The sequence below is a fragment of the Bos grunniens genome, chromosome 3, assembly GCF_055505025.1.
Source record: "Bos grunniens cultivar Pamir isolate PY7600 chromosome 3, Bosgru_T2T1.0, whole genome shotgun sequence".
NCBI lineage: Eukaryota > Metazoa > Chordata > Mammalia > Artiodactyla > Bovidae > Bos > Bos grunniens.
The window spans coordinates 72,679,138-72,698,623 of NC_141167.1; the positions used below are offsets into that span (position 1 = coordinate 72,679,138).

General features: G+C 45.3%; 1 protein-coding gene across 33 annotated transcripts in view; it reads left to right on the forward strand.

Moving 5' to 3' along the window:
• Window positions 1-19,486, forward strand: part of SLC44A3 (solute carrier family 44 member 3) — an 87,008-nt gene that overhangs the window by 16,518 nt on the left and 51,004 nt on the right. For 29 of the 33 annotated variants that reach the window (XM_086391328.1, XM_086391316.1, XM_086391322.1 and 26 more), the window contains 4 exons: window positions 10,518-10,678; window positions 12,486-12,575; window positions 14,403-14,527; window positions 18,288-18,474. In XM_086391328.1, coding sequence (XP_086247454.1) covers window positions 10,518-10,678; window positions 12,486-12,575; window positions 14,403-14,527; window positions 18,288-18,474 — 563 coding nt within the window. The remainder of the gene's footprint in view (window positions 1-10,517; window positions 10,679-12,485; window positions 12,576-14,402; window positions 14,528-18,287; window positions 18,475-19,486) is intronic. The other 4 variants (XM_086391341.1, XM_086391331.1, XM_086391339.1 and 1 more) reach the window with 1 other exon arrangement.

A 19,486-nucleotide genomic window follows, 5' to 3' on the forward strand; every position in this document is an offset into this window, starting at 1 on the left:
GTGTTTGCCCCTTCTGAGTGTGGCGAGGTGGCAGCCACCAGTGCATGGCTCTCTCCACCCTGATTGTCAGCAAGCCAGCATGCACACACTCTGTGCAAGTGGAATCTAGGCTTCTCTAGTCCTTCTGTCTGTCTCTGCAGATTTTCTAGCAGTCAAGGGGGCTAGTCTCCTCCACACAGGAGTCCAGGATGTTGATGCCCAGATTGTGGCTTGACAGCTTGCTTTTCAGGGGCACAGGTCCCAATGCGATGCCTTTTTGTCCCAGCCAGTTACATGGAACCACTTTTTCTTGCAGGTTTGGTTGTATAGGAGTTCTTCTGCTGGTTTCCAGTTAGTTTTCTAAGAGAATTGTTCCACATGTAGATGTATTTTTGATGTGTTTGTGGGGGTGGGATGTGTTCCACATTCTCTTGATCCCACTCCCTACTTCTCACAGGGGACTATCTAGCCATTTTGAAGCTACATACTACGGCTGATTATAAGAGGACCTAGGATCAGTGATTCTCCAGTAGCAATAAACATACCCAATGTCCAGAGCTTTGTTTCTAAGTACTGTTCTCCAAAAGGTCTGATTTTAGGCCTTGAATGAGAGAAATACCAGATAAGCCTGGCATCATCTTGTCAAATTAGAAAGTAAGGAAGTGCTCAAGGGGAAAAAAAGGGATTGGCCATGTCAAAAGGACACAGGGGCCAACCTGAAATACCTCCCAGTGGACAAAGATGGAACAATTTGAGCAACTGACTAAATAACAATCATACTGGATTATAACCCAAAGAATATATATCCATGAGTCCATACTTACATAAATAAGAGAATAAGTAATAAAGGGGAGGAAAGGGATACATCTTTACAGAGGGATCTCTGATAATGTGTGTTGATATTCATCCTCCAGGATGTGGAAGTTAATTTCCTTCCTCTTGAGAGCAGGCTGGACGCACTTTTAAGAACAGAGTGTAGAAAGAGAAAAAATACTTACATTCCAGTGGAGAAATCTGGCAGGGCCCAGCCACCTTAACTGAGTGATTGTGGTCTAATTCAGCAGTGAAGTCAGGCTGCTGCCATGTCCCCAATGTAGTCCTCTGAGAGCACTTCCCCTCGGTGACGTTCTTCCCCTAAACCCGTTCAGCTCAGTCGTGTCTGACTCTCTGTGACCACATGGACTGCAGCACACCAGGCCTCCCCATCCATCACCAACTCTCGGAGTTTACTCAAACTCATGTCCATTGAGTTGGTGATGCCATCCAACCATCTCATCCTCTGTCATCCCCTTCTCTTCCCGTCTTCAATCTTTCCCAGCATCAGGGTCTTTTCCAATGAGTCAGCTTTTCACATCAGGTGGCCAAAGTATTGGAGTTACAGCTTTAGCATCAGTCCTTCCAATGAATATTCAAGACAGATTTCCTTTAGGATAGACTGGTTGGATCTCCTTATAGTCCAGGGGACTCTCAAGAGTCTTCTCCAACACCACAGTTGAAAAATACCAATTCTTTGGCACACAGCTTTCTTTATACTCCCAACTCTCACATCCATATATGACTACTGGAAAAACCATAGCCTTGACTAGATGGACCTTTGTTGCAAAGTAACGTCTCTGCTTTCTAATATGCTGTCTAGGTTGGTCATAACTTTTCTTCCAAGGAGTAAGTGTCTTTTAATTTCGTGGCTGCAGTCACCATCTGCAGTGATTTTGGAGCCCCAAAAAATAAAGTCAGCCACCGTTTCCACTGTTTCCCTATCTATTTGCCATGAAGTGATGGGACCGGCTGCCATGATATTAGTTTTCTGAATGCTGAGCTTTAAGTTAACTTTTCACTCCTCTCTTTCATTTTTATCAAGAGGCTTTTTAGTTCTTCGCTTTCTGCCATAAGGGTGGTGTCATCTGCATATCTGAGGTTATTGACATTTCTCCTGGCAATCTTGATTCCAGCTTGTGCTTCTTCCACCCCAGCATTTCTCATGATATACTCTGCATATAAGTAAAATAAGCATGGTGACAATATACAGCCTGAGATACTCCTGTCCCAATTTGAAACCAGTCTGTTGTTCCATGTCCAGTTCTGACTGTTGCTTCCTGACCTGCATACAGATTTCTCAAGAGGCAGGTCAGGTGGCCTGGTATTCCCATCTCTTGAATTTCCACAGTTTGTTTTGATCCACACAGTCAAAGGCTTTGGCATAGTCAATAAAGCAGAAATAGATGTTTGCTATTCTTTGGAACTCTGCATTCAGATGCTTATATCTTTCCTTTTCTCCTTTGCTTTTCACTTCTCTTCTTTTCAAAGCTATTTGTAAGGCCTCCCCAGACAGCCATTTTGCTTTTTTGCACTTCTTTTTCTTGGGGATGGTCTTGATCCCTGTCTCCTGTACAATGTCACAAACCTCATTCCATAGTTCATCAGGCACTCTATCTATCAGATCTAGGCCCTTAAATCTATTTCTCATTTCCACTGTATAATCATAAAGGATTTGATTTAGGTCATACCTGAATGGTCTAGTGGTTTTCCCCACTTTCTTCAATTTAAGTCTGAATTTGACAATAAGGAGTTCATGATCTGAGTCACAGTCAGCTCCCGGTCTTGTTTTTGCTGACTGTATAGAGCTTCTCCATCTTTGACTGCAAAGAATATAATCAGTCTGATTTCGGTGTTGACCATCTGGTGATGTCCATGTGTAGAGTCTTCTCTTGTGTTGTTGGAAGAGGGACTTTGTTATGACCAGTGTGTTCTCTTGAAAAAACTATTAGCCTGTGCCCTGCTTCATTCCGTATTCCAAGGCCAAATTTGCCTGTTAGTCCAGGTGTTTCTTGATTCCTACTTTTGCATTCCAGACTCCTATAATGAAAAGGACATCTTTTTTGGGTGTTAGTTCTAGAAGGTCTTGTGGTCTTCATAGAACCATTCAACTTCAGCTTCTTCAGCATAGAACTTCAGCTTGGTTGCAGCATAGACTTGGATTACCGTGATATTGAATGGTTTGCCTTGGAAATGAACAGAGATCATTCTGTCGTTTGGGAGATTGCATCCAAGTACTGCATTTCAGACTCTCTTGTTGACTATGATGGCTACTCCATTTCTTCTGAGGGATTCCTGCCCGCAGTAGTAGATATAATGGTCATCTGAGTTAAATTCCCCCATTCCAGTCCATTTTAGCTCGCTGATTCCTAACATGTCGATGTTCACTCTTGCCATCTCTTGTTTGACCACTTCCAATTTGCCTTGATTCATGGACCTGACATTCCAGGTTCCTATGCAATATTGCTCTTTACAGCATCGGACCTTGCTTCCATCACCAGTAGCATCCACAGCTGGGTGTTGTTTTTGCTTTGGCTCTGTCTCTTTATTCTTTCTGGAGTTATTTCTCCACTGATCTCCAGTAGCATACTGGGCACCTACTGACCTGGGGAGTTCCTCTGTCAGTATCCTATCTTTTTGCCTTTTCATACTGTTCATGGGGTTCTCAAGGCAAGAACACTGAGGTAGTTTGCCATTCCCTTCTCCAGTGGACCACTTTCTGTCAGACCTCTCCACCACGACCCATCCGTCTTGGGTGGCCCTACATAGCGTGGCTCATAATTTCATTGAGTTAGACAAGGCTGTGGTCCATGTGATTAGATTGGTTGGTTTTCTGTGATTGTGGTTTTCAGTGTTTCTGCCTTCTGATGGAGAAGGATAAGAGGCTTATGGAAGCTTCCATAAGCCTGACTGAGGGGGAAACTGAGTCTTATTCTGATGGGCAGGGCCATGCTCAGTAAATCTTTAATCCAATTTTCTGTTGATGGATGCAGCTGTGTTGTCTCTGCTATTTACCTGGGGCCCAACCATGGTGGAAATAATGAAGATAATGGTGACCTCCTTCAAAAGATCCCATGCATGTACTGCTACACTCAGTGCTCCCAACCCTATAGCAGGCCACCGCCCTAAACCTGTAACTGCATCTAATCATGAGAGAACATGAGGGTCATTCTTCAGCTTGCAGGACATTTTATAAAATACCTGACCATGAATCTTCAAAAGTGTCAAGGTAATGACAAATAGGGAAAAACTAAGAAATTGTCCCAGACCAAGGGAGACACAACAAATAAATGCACTGTGGTAGGGTGGTGGTGAGGAGATACCCCTCGTCCAAGGTAAGGAGCATGGCTGTGCTTCGCTGGAGCAGCCGTAAAGAGATACCCTACACCCAAGGTAAGAGATACCCTACACCCAAGGTAAGAGAAACCCAAGTAAGATGGTAGGTGTTGCAAGAGGGCATCAGAGGGCAGACACACTGAAACCATACTCACAAAAAACTAGTCAATCTAATCACAGTAGGACCACAGCCGTGTCTAACTCAATGAAACTAAACCATGCCTGTGGGGCAACCCAAGATGGGCGGGTCATAGTGGAGAGATCTGACAAAATGTGGTCCACTGGAGAAGGGAATGGCAAACGACCTCAGTATTCTTGCCTTGAGAACCCCATGAACAGTATGAAAAGGCAAAATGATAGGATACTGACAGAGGAACTCCCCAGGTCAGTAGGTGCCCAATATGCTACTGGAGATCAGTGGAGAAATAACTCCAGAAAGAATGAAGGGATGGAGCCAAAGCAAAAACAACACCCAGCTGTGGATGTGACTGGTGGTAGAAGCAAGGTCCAATGCTGTAAAGAGCAATATTGCATAGGAACCTGGAATGTCAGGTCCATGAATCAAGGCAAATTGGAAGTGGTCAAACAAGAGATGGCAAGAGTGAACATCGACATTCTAGGAATCAGAGAGCTAAAATGGACTGGAATGGGTGAATTTAACTCAGATGACCATTATATCTACTACTGCGGGCAGGAATCACTCAGAAGAAATGGAGTAGCCATCATGGTCAACAAAAGAGTCCCATATGCAGTACTTGGATGCAATCTCAAAAACGACAGAATGATCTCTGTTCATTTCCAAAGCAAACCATTCAATATCACAGTAATCCAAGTCTATGCCCCAACCAGTAACACTGAAGAAGCTGAAGTTGAACGGTTCTATGAAGACCTACAAGACCTTTTAGAACTAACACCCAAAAAAGATGTCCTTTTCATTATAGGGGACTAGAATGCAAAAGTAGGAAGTCAAGAAACACCTGGAGTAACAGGCAAATTTGGCCTTGGAATACGGAATGAAGCAGGGCGAAGACTAATAGAGTTTTGCCAAGAAAATGCACTGGTCATAACAAACACCCTCTTCCAACAACACAAGAGAAGACTCTACACGTGGACATCACCAGATGGTCAACACCGAAATCAGATTGATTATATTCTTTGCAGCCAAAGATGGAGAAGCTCTATACAGTCAACAAAAACAGGACCAGGAGCTGACTGTGGCTCAGACCATGAACTCCTTATTGCCAAATTCAGACTTAAATTGAAGAAAGTGGGGAAAACCACTAGACCATTCAGGTATGACCTAAATCAAATCCCTTATGATTATACAGTGGAAGTGAGAAATAGATTTAAGGGCCTAGATCTGATAGATAGAGTGCCTGATGAACTATGGAATGAGGTTTGTGACATTGTACAGGAGACAGGGATCAAGACCATCCCCATGGAAAAGAAATGCAAAAAAGCAAAATGGCTGTCTGGGGAGGCCTTACAAATAGCTTTGAAAAGCAGAGAAGCAAAAAGCAAAGGAGAAAAGGAAAGATATAAGCATCTGAATGCAGAGTTCCAAAGAATAGCAAGAAGAGATAAGAAAGCCTTCTTCAGCGATCAATGCAAAGAAATAGAGGAAAACAACAGAATGGGAAAGACTAGAGATCTCTTCAAGAAAATCAGAGATACCAAAGGAACATTTCATGCAAAGATGGGCTCGATAAAGGACAGAAGTGGTATGGACCTAACAGAAGCAGAAGATATTAAGAAGAGATGGCAAGAATACACAGAAGAGCTGTACAAAAAAGATCTTCACGACCCAGATAATCACAATGGTGTGATCACTGACCTAGAGCCAGACATCCTGGAATGTGAAGTCAAGTGGGCCTTAGGAAGCATCACTACAAACAAAGCTAGTGGAGGTGATAGAATTCCAATTGAGCTATTCCAAATCCTGAAAGATGATGCTGTGAAACTGCTGCACTCAGTATGCCAGCACATTTGGAAAACTCAGCAGTGGCCACAGGACTGGAAAAGGTCAGATTTCATTCCAATCCCAAAGAAAGGCAATGCCAAAGAACGCTCAATCTACCGCACAGTTGCACTCATCTCACACACTAGTAAAGTAATGCTCAAAATTCTCCAAGCCAGGCTTCAGCAATATGTGAACCGTGAACTTCCTGATGTTCAAGCTGGTTTTAGAAAAGGCAGAGGAACCAGAGATCAAATTGCCAACATCCACTGGATCATGGAAAAAGCAAGAGAGTCCCAGAAAAACATCTATTTCTGTTTTATTGAGTATGCCAAAGCCTTTGACTGTGTGAATCACAATAAACTGGAAAATTCTTCAAGAGATGGGAATACCAGACCACCTGACCTGCCTCTTGAGAAATTTGTATGCAGGTCAGGAAGCAACAGTTAGAACTGGACATGGGAACAACAGACTGGTTCCAAATAGGAAAAGGAGTTCGTCAAGGCTGTATATTGTCACCCTGCTTATTTAACTTATATGCAGAGTACATCATGAGAAACGCTGGACTGGAAGAAACACAAGCTGGAATCAAGATTGCCAGGAGAAATATCAATAACCTCAGATGTGCAGATGACACCACCCTTATGGCAGAAAGTGAAGAGGAACTCAAAAGCCTCTTGATGAAAGTGAAAGTGGAGAGTGAAAAAGTTGGCTTAAAGCTCAACATTCGGAAAACAAAGATCATGGCATCCAGTCCCATCACTTCATGGGAAATAGATGGGGAAACAGTGGAAACAGTGTCAGACTTTATTTTGGGGGGCTCCGAAATCACTGCAGATGGTGACTGCAGCCATGAAATTAACAGATGCTTACTCCTTGGAAGGAAAGTTATGACCAACCTAGATAGCATATTCAAAAGCAGAGACATTACTTTGCCAACAAAGGTTTGTCTAGTCAAGGCTATGGTTTTTCCTGTGGTCATGTATGGATGTGAGAGTTGGACTGGGAAGAAGGCTGAGCACCGAAGAATTGATGCTTTTGAACTGTGGTGTTGGAGAAGACTCTTGAGAGTCCCTTGGACTGCAAGGAGATCCAACCAGTCCATTCTGAAGGAGATCAGCCCTGGGATTTCTTTGGAAGGAATGCTGCTAAAGCTGAAACTCCAGTACTTTGGCCACCTCATGCGAAGGGTTGACTCATTGGAAAAGACTCTGATGCTGGGAGGGATTGGGGGCAAGAGGAGAAGGGGACGACACAGGATGAGATGGCTGGATGGCATCACTGACTCGATGGACGTGAGTCTGGGTGAACTCTGGGAGTCGGTAATGGACAGGGAGGCCTGGCGTGCTTCGATTCATGGGGTCGCAAAGAGTCGAACATGACTGAGCGACTGATCTGATCTGATGCTGGAACAGAAAAAGTAATTGGTGGAAAATGGTGATCCAAATAAAGGCTGTGATTTAGTAAATAATGTAGTACCAGCGTTGATTTCTTAATTTTCACAAATGTACTGTGGTTATGTCTGATGTTACATAAGGTGGAGGTGAGGGAAGGTATGTGGGAGCTCTCTGTACCTTTTTTGTGATTTTTCAGTAATGCTAAAGATATTCCAGAATGAAAGTTTCTATTTTAAAATGCTTTACTGTTCTCCAGCCTCAAATACTCTTATAATGTGTTGTTATTGTTTAGTCATTGAGTCGTGTCCAACTCTTTTGCGACCCCATGGACTGTAGCTTGCCAGGCTCCACTGACCATGGAATTCTTCAGCCAAGAATACTGGAGTTGGTTGCAGTTTCCTTCTCTAGGAGATTTTCCTGACCCAGGGATCAAACCTGAGTCCCCTGCCTTAGCAGGCAGTTTCTTTACCACTGAGCCACCAGGAAAGCCCCTTATAATGTGTAGGTAAAAGATTTATGAGAGTAACAGTTTTTTTTCCTACCTCTTTTTTGAAAATCCCAGCTTGGTGGGGTCTGGTATCTCATTTAGGGATGTAATTTTTACTATTTTTGACACTCAGCTGCAGACTGCTATTTAAATTTCCTGTTATGTTCATATATGCTAACAAATATCTCTATGGTGATGTACAAGAAACTAAAACCTAATGGCCTGTGGACAAATGTACTTCAGTGGCTCAAGGAGAAGAAAGAGCAATTTCTTATGGTTTATTCTGATATACTTCTGGAATCTGAGCCATGTCAATGTATCACATCTGTAAAATTTTTAATTTAAAAAAATGGCTTGGTTGTATTACTCTTGAATCAATATTTGATGACTCAGGAACTGTTTTTCTACTCTTGTGCCTCCTGAGAAAGATCCTTCTGTATGTTCTATGTTGAGATTCATTGGGTGTTTCGAAGCCATTTTTCCTTCATAATGCTGTAATGTCATTTGCATTTGGGTTCCCTGCCGGGGTCCTGCCCCGGCTGATCCAGGGTATTTGAAGTGGGGACGGCGTTGGCGACCTATTTATTTAAATATTTTATCAAAGATATAAAGAGTAATAGAAGAAGGATAGCTCAGTAGGAAAATTCAGTGGAGAAAAGAGGCTGAGTAGCTTGGTTTACACGGGAGACCAAAAAAACTTCAAGACAAGAAGTTTGCACCACTTACGTAGGCCGCAGGCGTCCTTCCGTTCTCCCAAAGGAGAGGAGACACTGAGGCCTCCCCGGTCGGATCTTAGAAGCCCAGGCATAATTAGTAAGCATGGTGGGTTCCGCGCTCCAGATGGAGACTCAGCCAGAGTGAAAGAGAGAGAGACATGGGGAGACCAGTATTTCGAGAAACTGATCCCAATTCTTTATTTTCCATGGTCTACTTTTATACACTGAGATGTTATGCAAAAGTCACGTGGGGTCAGCAGTCCTGACTTTTATCAAAGTCAGGTGCTTCATACAAATATATACAGAGGTCTTAGGGGTGTTACATCATCTTCTGGCCAGGGGGGCCTGCTGACAATTTATGACTCTCTCCTTGTGACAACGGTCAGTCAACCAGGACACTTATTTCTCCAGGGGTGATTATTCTTAAAACAGATACCACCCAAATAAAGTTACATTCCTACAGGGTGAGGGTGTAGTGGGTTTTAGTTAAGGAAAGAATTTACTTAGCCTAAGGTCTAACGTGATTAATATCAAAGGTTAATACTTATTTCTTCTATATATTCATTAATGTGTGTAAGGGCAGGGGATGTGGAGACTTAGCAACAGACATTGGCTCAACAAATGAAAAACCCTTCACCAATACAATTTCTAATCAGCCCATTATACTTATACTAATAGTTTTCTAACTTTTCTAAGGAACCTGTTTTTAGAAGGTTTAAAGCATCTCATGCCTCTCATGGTTGGGAGGCTGTGAGCAATCACATGTGGCCGGACAAGCCTGTCAGGCAGGCCAGAGAACCTTCAGAGGAGTTTGTAGGTTAAAACACTCTTATCACGCCCAGGAATTATTATTAACTGGAGCTCTAGGTTAACTCCTCCGAAAGAGGTCGTGGGGTACAGCCCCCCTTAAAGTCAGAGATGTAGGTGAGAGCACAAAGTAGTAAAATAGGCAGGCTCTGGTAATGGGGGTAGATGCTCGAGGAGTTCCAGGGGGACTCCTGAGGCTCGATCCCGCCTTTGCGTATGTCGAGCCTCCTTCCTCATGACCTTTGTCACGGGCGGAGTACCTCACTCTGGCCCCCAACAGTTCCCCTTGCTTCATCTTCACACATTTCACAAAATATTCGGTAACTGCCTAATACTTTAGCAATTTGTCAGATAATTAGGGACTTCATGGGTTGGGATTATTTCCACTCTTTGGGGCCCACAGAAGGAAAGAAGAGTGCGATGCTGTGAAGGTATTTGTGGGTACATTAAATTCATTAGGAGGAACATTCCTGGGCATTTTTCCATTTCAGGAAGGGCTCTAAAAGAGGTCAGCTTTCTCATCTACCTAAGACAGGTACCACCCACAGTTTCACTCATATATTTATCACTCATTTCTAAAGCACTCATTCTGTTCATAACAAAACTCTCAAGCTTTATATGTCTTCATAAAGAGGATAGAAATAAAGCTTGTGGTTTCATTAGTACACCTTCTGACTGAGCCAGTCTTTAGCTGTAAAAGTTCCCTAAAGAAATGTGATTCTTGTGTTGGAGTTGGTTGTTGTTATCCAGGAAGGGCCAAGATATGAGACTCAGCAATGTCACTCCCCGAGTTTAGGTTTTGGGTGTCTGTGGGTCCCTATAATCAGTTTCCCAGCCAGGCATTAGCTAAACACTGACAGCACAGATGCTTGGCTTTGTAAGGTGTACATTGCAAACAGGGCTTTAACCTTCTTTTTATTACTTTAGATCTTATACATTTTGGTTGCTGAGAATTTTAAATAAGTATCTTTTTTAAGATAAATGAAATCAACATCTTTGCCACTTATTCTATCTTTTCTTTTTAGCAAGTCTTTTCCCTTGTTTAATCGATGCATCCCTCAAACTCCTGAGTGTTATTCTCTGTTTGCATCTGTTCTGATCAATGATGTGGACTCCCTCCATCGAATTCTAAGTGGAATAATGTCAGGAAGAGACACAGTCCTCGGCCTCTGTATCCTCGCCTTTGGTAATTTTTCATTAATTTTTCTTCAATGACTATTTATACCAAAATTTCTAGCACTTATGTGTGCTGTACAATGAAAAACTTCACTTCATATCTTTTCTTTGTAGATATTGTCAGTGTTTCAAGTTCAAGTGGGGGAGGGGTAGTAAGACTGGGAAAAGGCCAGCTGATCCTGCCTAGAGGCCTCACTAGGTGGAGGTTGCCTTAGACATTGATGATGTTCCAGGGTCTGCTCCTCAGCTCTGCCTGAAGATGGATGTGCAGAGCACATTGCCACTTTGTGAACTGGCCATGGAAGGTGCCAGAAATGCATGTCCAGCAAGTGTGGACATTCTGTAGCGCCTCTTCCTGCAGGCAAGCCAGGTCAGAGCCTACTGAGGAGGGGAAGGAGGGTGTGTCCATCATGTTAGCGCCAGAGGGCACTGAGCCGGTGGACCCAGCTCCTCCTAGGAACAGGCTTGCTGGGTTGCAGGCAGGTCAAGGCTTTGCACCGGATCCTGCCTTTTCCGGGTCTTTCTGGAAGCAGCCACTTCTCCACTCCTGATGGTTTAACTTCCCTTTTGCTATTTTAGCTTGATGAGTCCTTTTAGGAGTCAGCCTTCTCTTTGAATGAGTTAATACTCTCTGTTGCTCTAGGCAATAGTAGTTAGTGGCCTGTTATTTACCCCTGTCATTTACAATGGCTGCCTCCCAACCTTGGAAGGTTGAAAGAAGCTCTTTGATCATCCATTAACATCATGTTTCCAGTTTATAAATTGAGGTTTCCATAATTTCATTACCCAAAGTTTACTAATTCCTGAATGCTTGGGGGTGCTTAACTAGCCACCACTGTGTAACTTCCAGACTTCTTATGACCCACATGCGCCAGGCATTGTGCTTATTGTTAACTCTTTAAACCTCATCAGAATCCTGTCACCATTTGTATGAGAGGAAACTGAGGCCTAGAGAGGTCTGAGCCTTGACCAAGGTTACACATCTAGTGGAGGTGGCAGAGCTGGGACTCGGCCCAGATCTGTCTGATTTCAAACCCATGATCTTAATCACTACACTGAAATGCCTATATGTAATCTTGAATTCTGGTTCAGAAGAAAAGTAAAATAGTATCTATAAATTCACTGAAGTTCCCTGGTGACTCTGATGGTAAAGAATCTGCCTGCAATACAGGAGACCCAGGTTTGATCCCTGGGTTGGGAGAAGTATTTTTGCCTAGGAAATCCCATGGACAGAGGAGCCTGGTGGGCTACAGTCCATAGGTCACAGAGTCAGACAGGACTGAGTGGCTAACACTTTCATTTTCAATAAATTCATAAGCTTAAAAACCCCCAAAGTGGAAACAGATATGCAAATTTTTATACATATATCTTATATAATTATCTTACATTTTTCATTTTTAAAGGCATTCATCTTTCATATTTAGTGAGGATATCTGAGAACACAAAATTAGAACTTTTAAGTTATGAAATCAAAAGAGTTAATTTTAATAAAAAAATTTTAGATGTTTCATTTGGACATAAAAAAAAAGTTTAGGGTATTTGGGAATAATACCTGCTTTGAAAACATTTTTATAATTCAAGAAGCATGCTAGCGCTTTCAGGACATGGCTTACTGTCACAGGCTGAACTTGTACATGCTTCAGGGGGTGGCCTGGGTATGTCTTGTTTTTCTGTTTGATAGAGGTCCGAGATATTTCGAGATTGAAGAAAGTCCTCAGCCTTCACTCTTTCAGAAGGTTTAGTCATTCCAGCCCCATCGTCATCACCTTCATGCCTTGATTGTCGTTAGAATTTGTATGTTTTGCTTAATTTTCTAGCCTTGTCTTTGGCCATGATGTTCACCTTCCGCTTCATCACCACCCTTCTGGTTCACATTTTCATTGCACTGATTGTTTTGGGATTGTTGTGTAAGTATTTCCACTTGATTGGTTTCTTCTTGATCAAATGAAAAACCTTTCTATTACATGTAGAACTTAAAAGCTGGCATTTTTGAGCTACATGGGATCTTAGAGAAGCTCTTGTCCATCCCCCTCATTTTATGTAAGAGGAAACACAGGCCCAAAGAGGACAGGGAGGACTCCAGGACTGCTTCTGTCTCACAGCTAACAGCAAAGTTCCTGCCTGGCCTGCCATCTCTTCTGCACTCTCAGATGAGCCAGCCCAGTGAGTGGTACTGGTTTTATCCATTAAAAGCCAATTCTAGTGCCTGTTGCTAAGTCGCTTCAGTCATGTCCAACTCTGTGTGACCCCAGAGATGGCAGCCCACCAGGCTCCCCTGTCCCTGGGATTCTCCAGGCAAGAACACTGGAGTGGGTTGCTAGTGCCTGTTGGAAGCCCTTTAAAGAATTTTTTCTGAATTTTCATATCCCCCATTGGCACGTAGGGGCCCATATTGCCCTGCAAAGGCTCAGGCCAGTCTGAAGAGACACAGCCCTTGAGCTGGGCAGGGTACCAGAGACATGTCCCATGCCCACTGTTTGCCTTTTCAGTGCTGGATCCTGGGTCCATCCAGTTGTTGTCAGGGAAGAAGATCTGAGGGACAGGGGCAGGCAGGAAGATCAAGGCAGCAGTATAGGATCCTGGTATAGGATATTTTAATTTTTAATAATTGGTATGACCAAATAAATACTTGGCATGACCATAGTGTTTCATCTTCTGAACAATCAGTTCTGTCCTCAGCACCTCCCAGCCCTGCAGCTCACAGGTGCCCCGTGTGCCTGTGCTGGAGGACATGCAGGACGGCTTGTGAGGGATGCCCTTTCCCACCTACAAGTGGTAAAGATGCCCTCCCTGAAGCCACTGTGGAGGTGGTGCAGGTGTCACCAGGTCCCTAAATGCAGAGCATTTGTGATGTTAGGACATCTGCCAGTTTTGTAGGTGTCAAGCCAGTATCCATATAGTCAAAGGTATGGTCATTCCAGTACAGATGTGAGAGTTGAGCCATAAGGAAGGCTGAGTGCCAAAGAATGGATGCTTTTGAATTATGATGCTGGAGAAGACTCTTGAAAGTCCCTTGGACAGCAAAGAGATCAAACCAGTCAGTCCTAAAGGAAATTCACTCTGACTATTCTTTATAAAGACTGATGCTAAAATTGAAACTCAATATTTTTGCCACCTGATATGAAGAGCCAACTCATTGGGAAAAGACCCTAATGCTGGGAAAGACTGAAGGCAAAAGGAGAAGGGGGCAACAGAGGATGAGATGTTTAGATAGCATCACAGACTCAGTGGACATGAATTTGAGCAAACTCCTTTGAGATAGTGGAAGCCAGAGGAACCTGGCATGCTGAAGTTAATGGGGTCGCAAAGAGTTGGACATGACTTGGCAATGGAACAAGAGCAAGGCCGATATCCAGGCTCCTCTGGAGTTGTCACCTGCAGAGCTGGTTTGGAAATTTTAGCCTTTGGACTCTAATGTTGTTCCTCTCACCATCCTGTCTGTAAGGTTTCCTCCAATGCTCACACCCAGCCCCACCTGTGGGCTAGGCTCACAGGACACACCTGTGTTTTGGAGTCACCTTCCTACATCTCCCAGAGATCCACAGCCACCCTAGGCCTGGCAGCTCCTCGATGGACCGCCATGGCCCTGCCTAGCTGCTTCAGAGGGTTGGTCATTACCTGTAAAGCCCAAGGGATTTGGGACCCACTGCCTGAGCAGGGCCACCCAGTGTCAGGGGGCAGGGTGGTTACCTCATGGCATGTGTGCTGAGTTCCACTGCTGTTTTGCTTTCCAGTTGTCTGCAGTGTCTTATGGTGGCTGTACTATGACTATACCAATGACCTCAGCATAGAACTGGACACAGAAAGGGAAAATATGAAGTGTCTGCTGGGATTTGCTATTGTATCTACAGTAGTCACGGTAAGAAGCACTCTTCCAGCAGTAGATCAGGTAGCCTGCCAGAACTCTGAAGTCCAAACAGTTGCATTTTAACCCCAAACAATGAGCATTTGTTTTTTTTTTTCACTGCAGAAGGTGCGTACGTAGTAATGTAGTGACTGTACATACACATTTAGTGCCTTCACATTTCATTTGAGATACCTGTGTAGGAATGCAATGCAGCCTCAAAAAGTGAAAAAACAATCTTACCTCTTTCCAAGTCATTTCTGCCATCTCAGCAGTTGACTCGTTACCCTTGCTGATCCGTCACCCTTGCTATAGCAGGACCGCTTTCACCCCCAGGCAGCTGTAGGGTGAACACTACCGTGTGGAGAGGGAGGCAGACTTGTAACAGTTCCTCCTTCCTGGTTTGAGAAGAGCCCCACCACCTCCTCCAGCCAGTGGACGCTTTGCTCCCAAAGGCATGACAGCTCCCACTGCCCTTGAACACAGAGAGCCCTTTGTCTCCAAACCTGCCGGCCACTAGGTTCATCTGGTTTGCAGGGAGCCTGCTGCCTCCCCAGTGAATTCTCTGGCTGAGAGCGGGCAAACAGAATATTGAGCCTGGAGATATAGGTTGTTGGGGGAGGATGGTTGGCAACTGAGAATCATTCAGGCCACTTCCTGGATGCCGATCGTGGTGCTGACATCATAGGCCTGGACAGGCCCTGGGGTTGGCTTCAGGCGGCCCATGGGCATCCTTTAGTGTGTTGCTTCCTAAGCGTTATGTCATGGAGGCATGACGGGGCGGGGGGGTGGTTTCACATGCCCATTAAATGTTTCAGCAACTCAGTTCTCATAAGAGCCTCAAACTCTCTCACTGACTCAGCTCTCTCCTTTAAGGAAATACTTGAGTTCTCACATATGACACAGGCCTCACATTTTCTCTTCTCTAGGGAAGGAAATGGCAACCCACTCCAGTGTTCTTGCCAGGAGAATCCCAGGGACAGGGGAGCCTGGTGGGCTGCCGTCTATGGGGTCGCATAGAGTCAGACACGACTGAAGCGACTTAGCAGCAGCAGCAGCAGGGAGGTGTCAGGTTTGTGTTCCTCACATGAACTGCATCTCAGGGAGCAAGTATCCGATACAGCAAAGCTCCTGGTTTGTCCTGGGTCCAGGCCCATGGCTGAGCCGGGGCCTGGACAGGAGGCTGGAGAAGAAAGGGCTCCCACACCCCAGGCCAGGTGCTGGGCTGTCGGGCACAAGAGGCAGGGAGAAGCAGGGCTGGGAGCCAGGGGCGCTCACCTCCTTCCACTTCCCCCACGACCATTATCCTTCCCAGCCCTCCATAGGGCTCCCTTTGTCTTCTCACACTGAACCATCAGTGGCCGTCAGATGCCAGGTCAGGGGATTCTCTTCATTGAGTGTAAGGATAGAGAAAGGGGAGGCTGCGAGAGGAGAGGGAGGAACCGCACCACAGCTCACACACCATTCATTGACACGTGTGTCACTGCTACTTCATTTCTGCCAGGTACCAGTTTCTGGTGAGCTTGTTCTGATAAGATCCCTAGGACTCTCTGTCACCATCACCATTTCTGAACACCTGTTTTGCACAGGGCCCTGCCCTAGACAATGGAGCTGGCCAGAAAAAACACACAGCCAGCACACACCCCACCATGAGATGAACTACAAAGCCAGCAAGGCCATGACGTGATGCACAGGGCAAGATTCCCGCCGTGAGGGGAGCTGCCTAGGAATATCATTTCAGTGGTTTCAATATACCCAGTAGCAGCAAGAAGAAAAGGGGATGAATGGCATTGGCTGCCCACCTCAGGGTGTCAGCCTAGGGCCGCAGGCTGAGATGCAGCAGTTTGCAGCCTAGAGCCCAGAAAGGGGAGTAGAAGCTTGACACCTGTGGTGACTCAGCTCTGCTGCCCACCCCACACCCCAGCACTGTCCCCAGTGGGTAACGCTGATCTCCCTGAGACTAGGGAATAATGGGATAGTTAACTCTTCAGTTCTGGTCAGTACCCTCGTGGTGTACTTTGAACATGAGGAGAGCCTTTTATATACACATACACATATTTAAGTTGAAAAGCACACACATATTAAATACACACATTTTAGCATTCCATTCAGGAGCTACCAGCCACTCAGGAGATCCAAGTTTATTTGCCTAAAGATTCTATCATTTTGCTTCATTAAAATTTTTAGTAAAAAACGAAGTCCCTCTTCCTTGTTGATTGTGCTAGGCATTGAGGACACAGAAATGGAAATTCCTACTCAGCTTTCACAAGTCTCACGTCTCCTCCAGGCATCTCTCCCTGGGTCCTCAGGCCAGTCCCCACAGCTGGGTCACAGCTGGGCCCTTCAGGCCCCGGGAGCAGTTTTGCACATTTTATCCCTCTGTCCCTTGACTTCCCTCCACTTGACTATGAGATCCACATGGGCAGCAACACCCGAGTCCAGCGGGAAGAAGAATGGCATCTTGGGCTCCGGGAGTGGTGTGCTGGGTCACGTGGACAAGAGAGGAGCCTGTAGGATGTTCCCTTGTTAGGAAGGGACCAGACAGGGGAGGTCCTGATTTGCGGTGGTGATGATTTCAGTCTTTATCCAGGAGCTCTGGGGAAAGGTCGAAGGATTCTGATCTGGGAGATGACATCCTTGACTGCACGTTTTACAAAGATCCCTTTAGCTTGTGTTGGAGCAGGGATGAGGTCAGGAGTAGGGGGTTAAGGGAATTAAAAGCAGAAGGTAATGAGGAGGTTATTAGGGGTCTAGGAGAGAGAAGATGAGATTTGAGCTGTGGCATCAACGTGGGGAGGAGAGAATAGACTGGGAGCTCTGCCAGCAAACTGAGATTGTGCTATGGCTGTCGCTTTGCCAGCCCTTGACAGTAAGGGATGGCCCTGCCCTCAAGAAGCTTGACGTCAAGTAATGTGCCACGCAGGCAATAAACATCCACAGCAGAGGGTGCTGAGTGCTACAGTAGGGGAGGATGGAAGCCCGCAAGAGAGGAACCTAACTTTTTCTTGGAGAGTGCAGAAAAATTAGGACTGCTGGAGTAGGGAATATGGGGGAAATAGATTTTTGTGTGAAGATGATGGAGTCAGTTCTGGACACGTTGAGTTTGGCACACTGGAGGATGCCCACTGCCTGGTCAGTAACTGATTGCTTACTCATCCATCATGTAGAGAAAGGTGAGGTTGGAGATTTTTGTTTTAAATTGACAGCATTGCATAGCTTGTAGGATCTTAGTTCCCTGATCAGGGATTGAACCTGTGCCCTCTGCAGTGGGGGCATGGCGTTCTAACCAGGGAACTCCCTGGAGGTTTTTATTTGAAAGTTTCAAGCATCTAAGAAGGATGCTATAACCACAAAAGAGCAGGAAGGACTACCCAAAAGATCCCAAGGAGCAGCAACTGAAGAAGAAGGAGACCCAAAGGAAAGAGCATTGTTCTGTGGTCCCTTGCCCTTCTGCAGTCCTTCAGCATTCTCTGGCATGTGAGGTGCTATTGGGAAAAAGAAATAGTTCCCTGATGCCAAAGGACCTTATTCTCTCTCTCTCTGACCAGACTGCAAGCTCATTTAGGGCAGAGGCTCTATCGTGTCCACTGTTGTAGCAGCAGAATCTAGCATGAATATCAGCACATAGTAGATGCTCAATTAGTACTTGAGAACATGTCTATTCCATTATAATAAAAGTAGGAAGAACTGTTTGCTGAGATGTCAGTAAAATATTAGGGTTTAAGTTCGTCTCAGTTCTTCATTATTTTGAATAATTTAACCCCTTTTTCATCAGGCAGTTCTACTCATCTTGATTTATGTCCTCAGAAAGAGGATCAAATTGACAGTTGAACTTCTCCAAGTCACCAATAAAGCCATCAGCAGCTCTCCGTTCCTGCTGTTCCAGCCGCTGTGGACGTTTGCCATCCTCATTTTCTTCTGGGTCCTCTGGGTGGCTGTGCTCCTGAGCCTGGGGACTGCAGGTAAGGGCCGTGGGGATGGGGTCCACGATGCTGGAGTCAGGCACAGAGGCCCCAGCATTCTGGAACCACTGGCCTGTTTTTGTAGGGACCAGACTTCCCATGCAGCTCAAGGCCTCTGGTGGCAGCCGTGATGGTGTTTGAGGCTCTGTCATGGGGAGATGCAGGAAATTCTTTTCCCTCTACTGTATCAATATGTGAAAAAAAAGACCCTTCTGAAATGTTGTTGCTATCTCAGAAGAACCAGTTTAACAGGAGTGCACACAGACCTCTGCATTGCCTTGCTCCTGAGAAGACAAGGCTGTTTCATTTGGGGGCAGCCGTGCACAGTTTAAAAATAAAAGGTTCTGTTACCAAGAAAAGATGAAAGAACAGAAATCATGAGACAGTTGGAAGTCTCAACTGGGGCAACATTGAACAATCACGTTCTAGCTCATTTCCTCGACGCAGTCTTAGTCCTGGTCGGATAGGAAGGCAGTGGCCTCGGTACCTGCAGGAAAGTGAATGCTTGCTGAAAATTTCCTGAATTCTGAGCTCTGTACTAGGTGCTTCCTTGTGTTCTCTTCTTTAAGCTTCGCAACCCCCTTTTTATGCCAGTGTTGTTATGTTCGAGTTATAGGCAAGAACATTGAGGTTCTAGTAAGTAATTTGCTGAAGGCCATCCAGCTAGCTGACACCAGCGCTCTAGAACAGCTCTAGCTCTAGAACCTGAGCTCTTTCCACTGCCTCACATGTCCCTGTGTCTCAGATACGGGGCTAGGAAATCAAACTAGGCCTCCTGAGCTTTATTCGTTCAAGTCGAAGCAGTGTTGTGACCACAGAGACTGGCTGGCAGATGCGGGCTACGCCCATACTGTGGTGTTTGCAGCCTGTGACTAGAGGGCAACATGGCAGGCTAGGGGCTGAAGCCAGAGCGGGCTGGGAGTGAGGTGTGGCAGGGGGTGGCAGGACTTGACGCCCTGGGTGGTAGACTGTGGTGCTGAGCCCTCGTCCTCCAGAACCACAGGGACGAGGT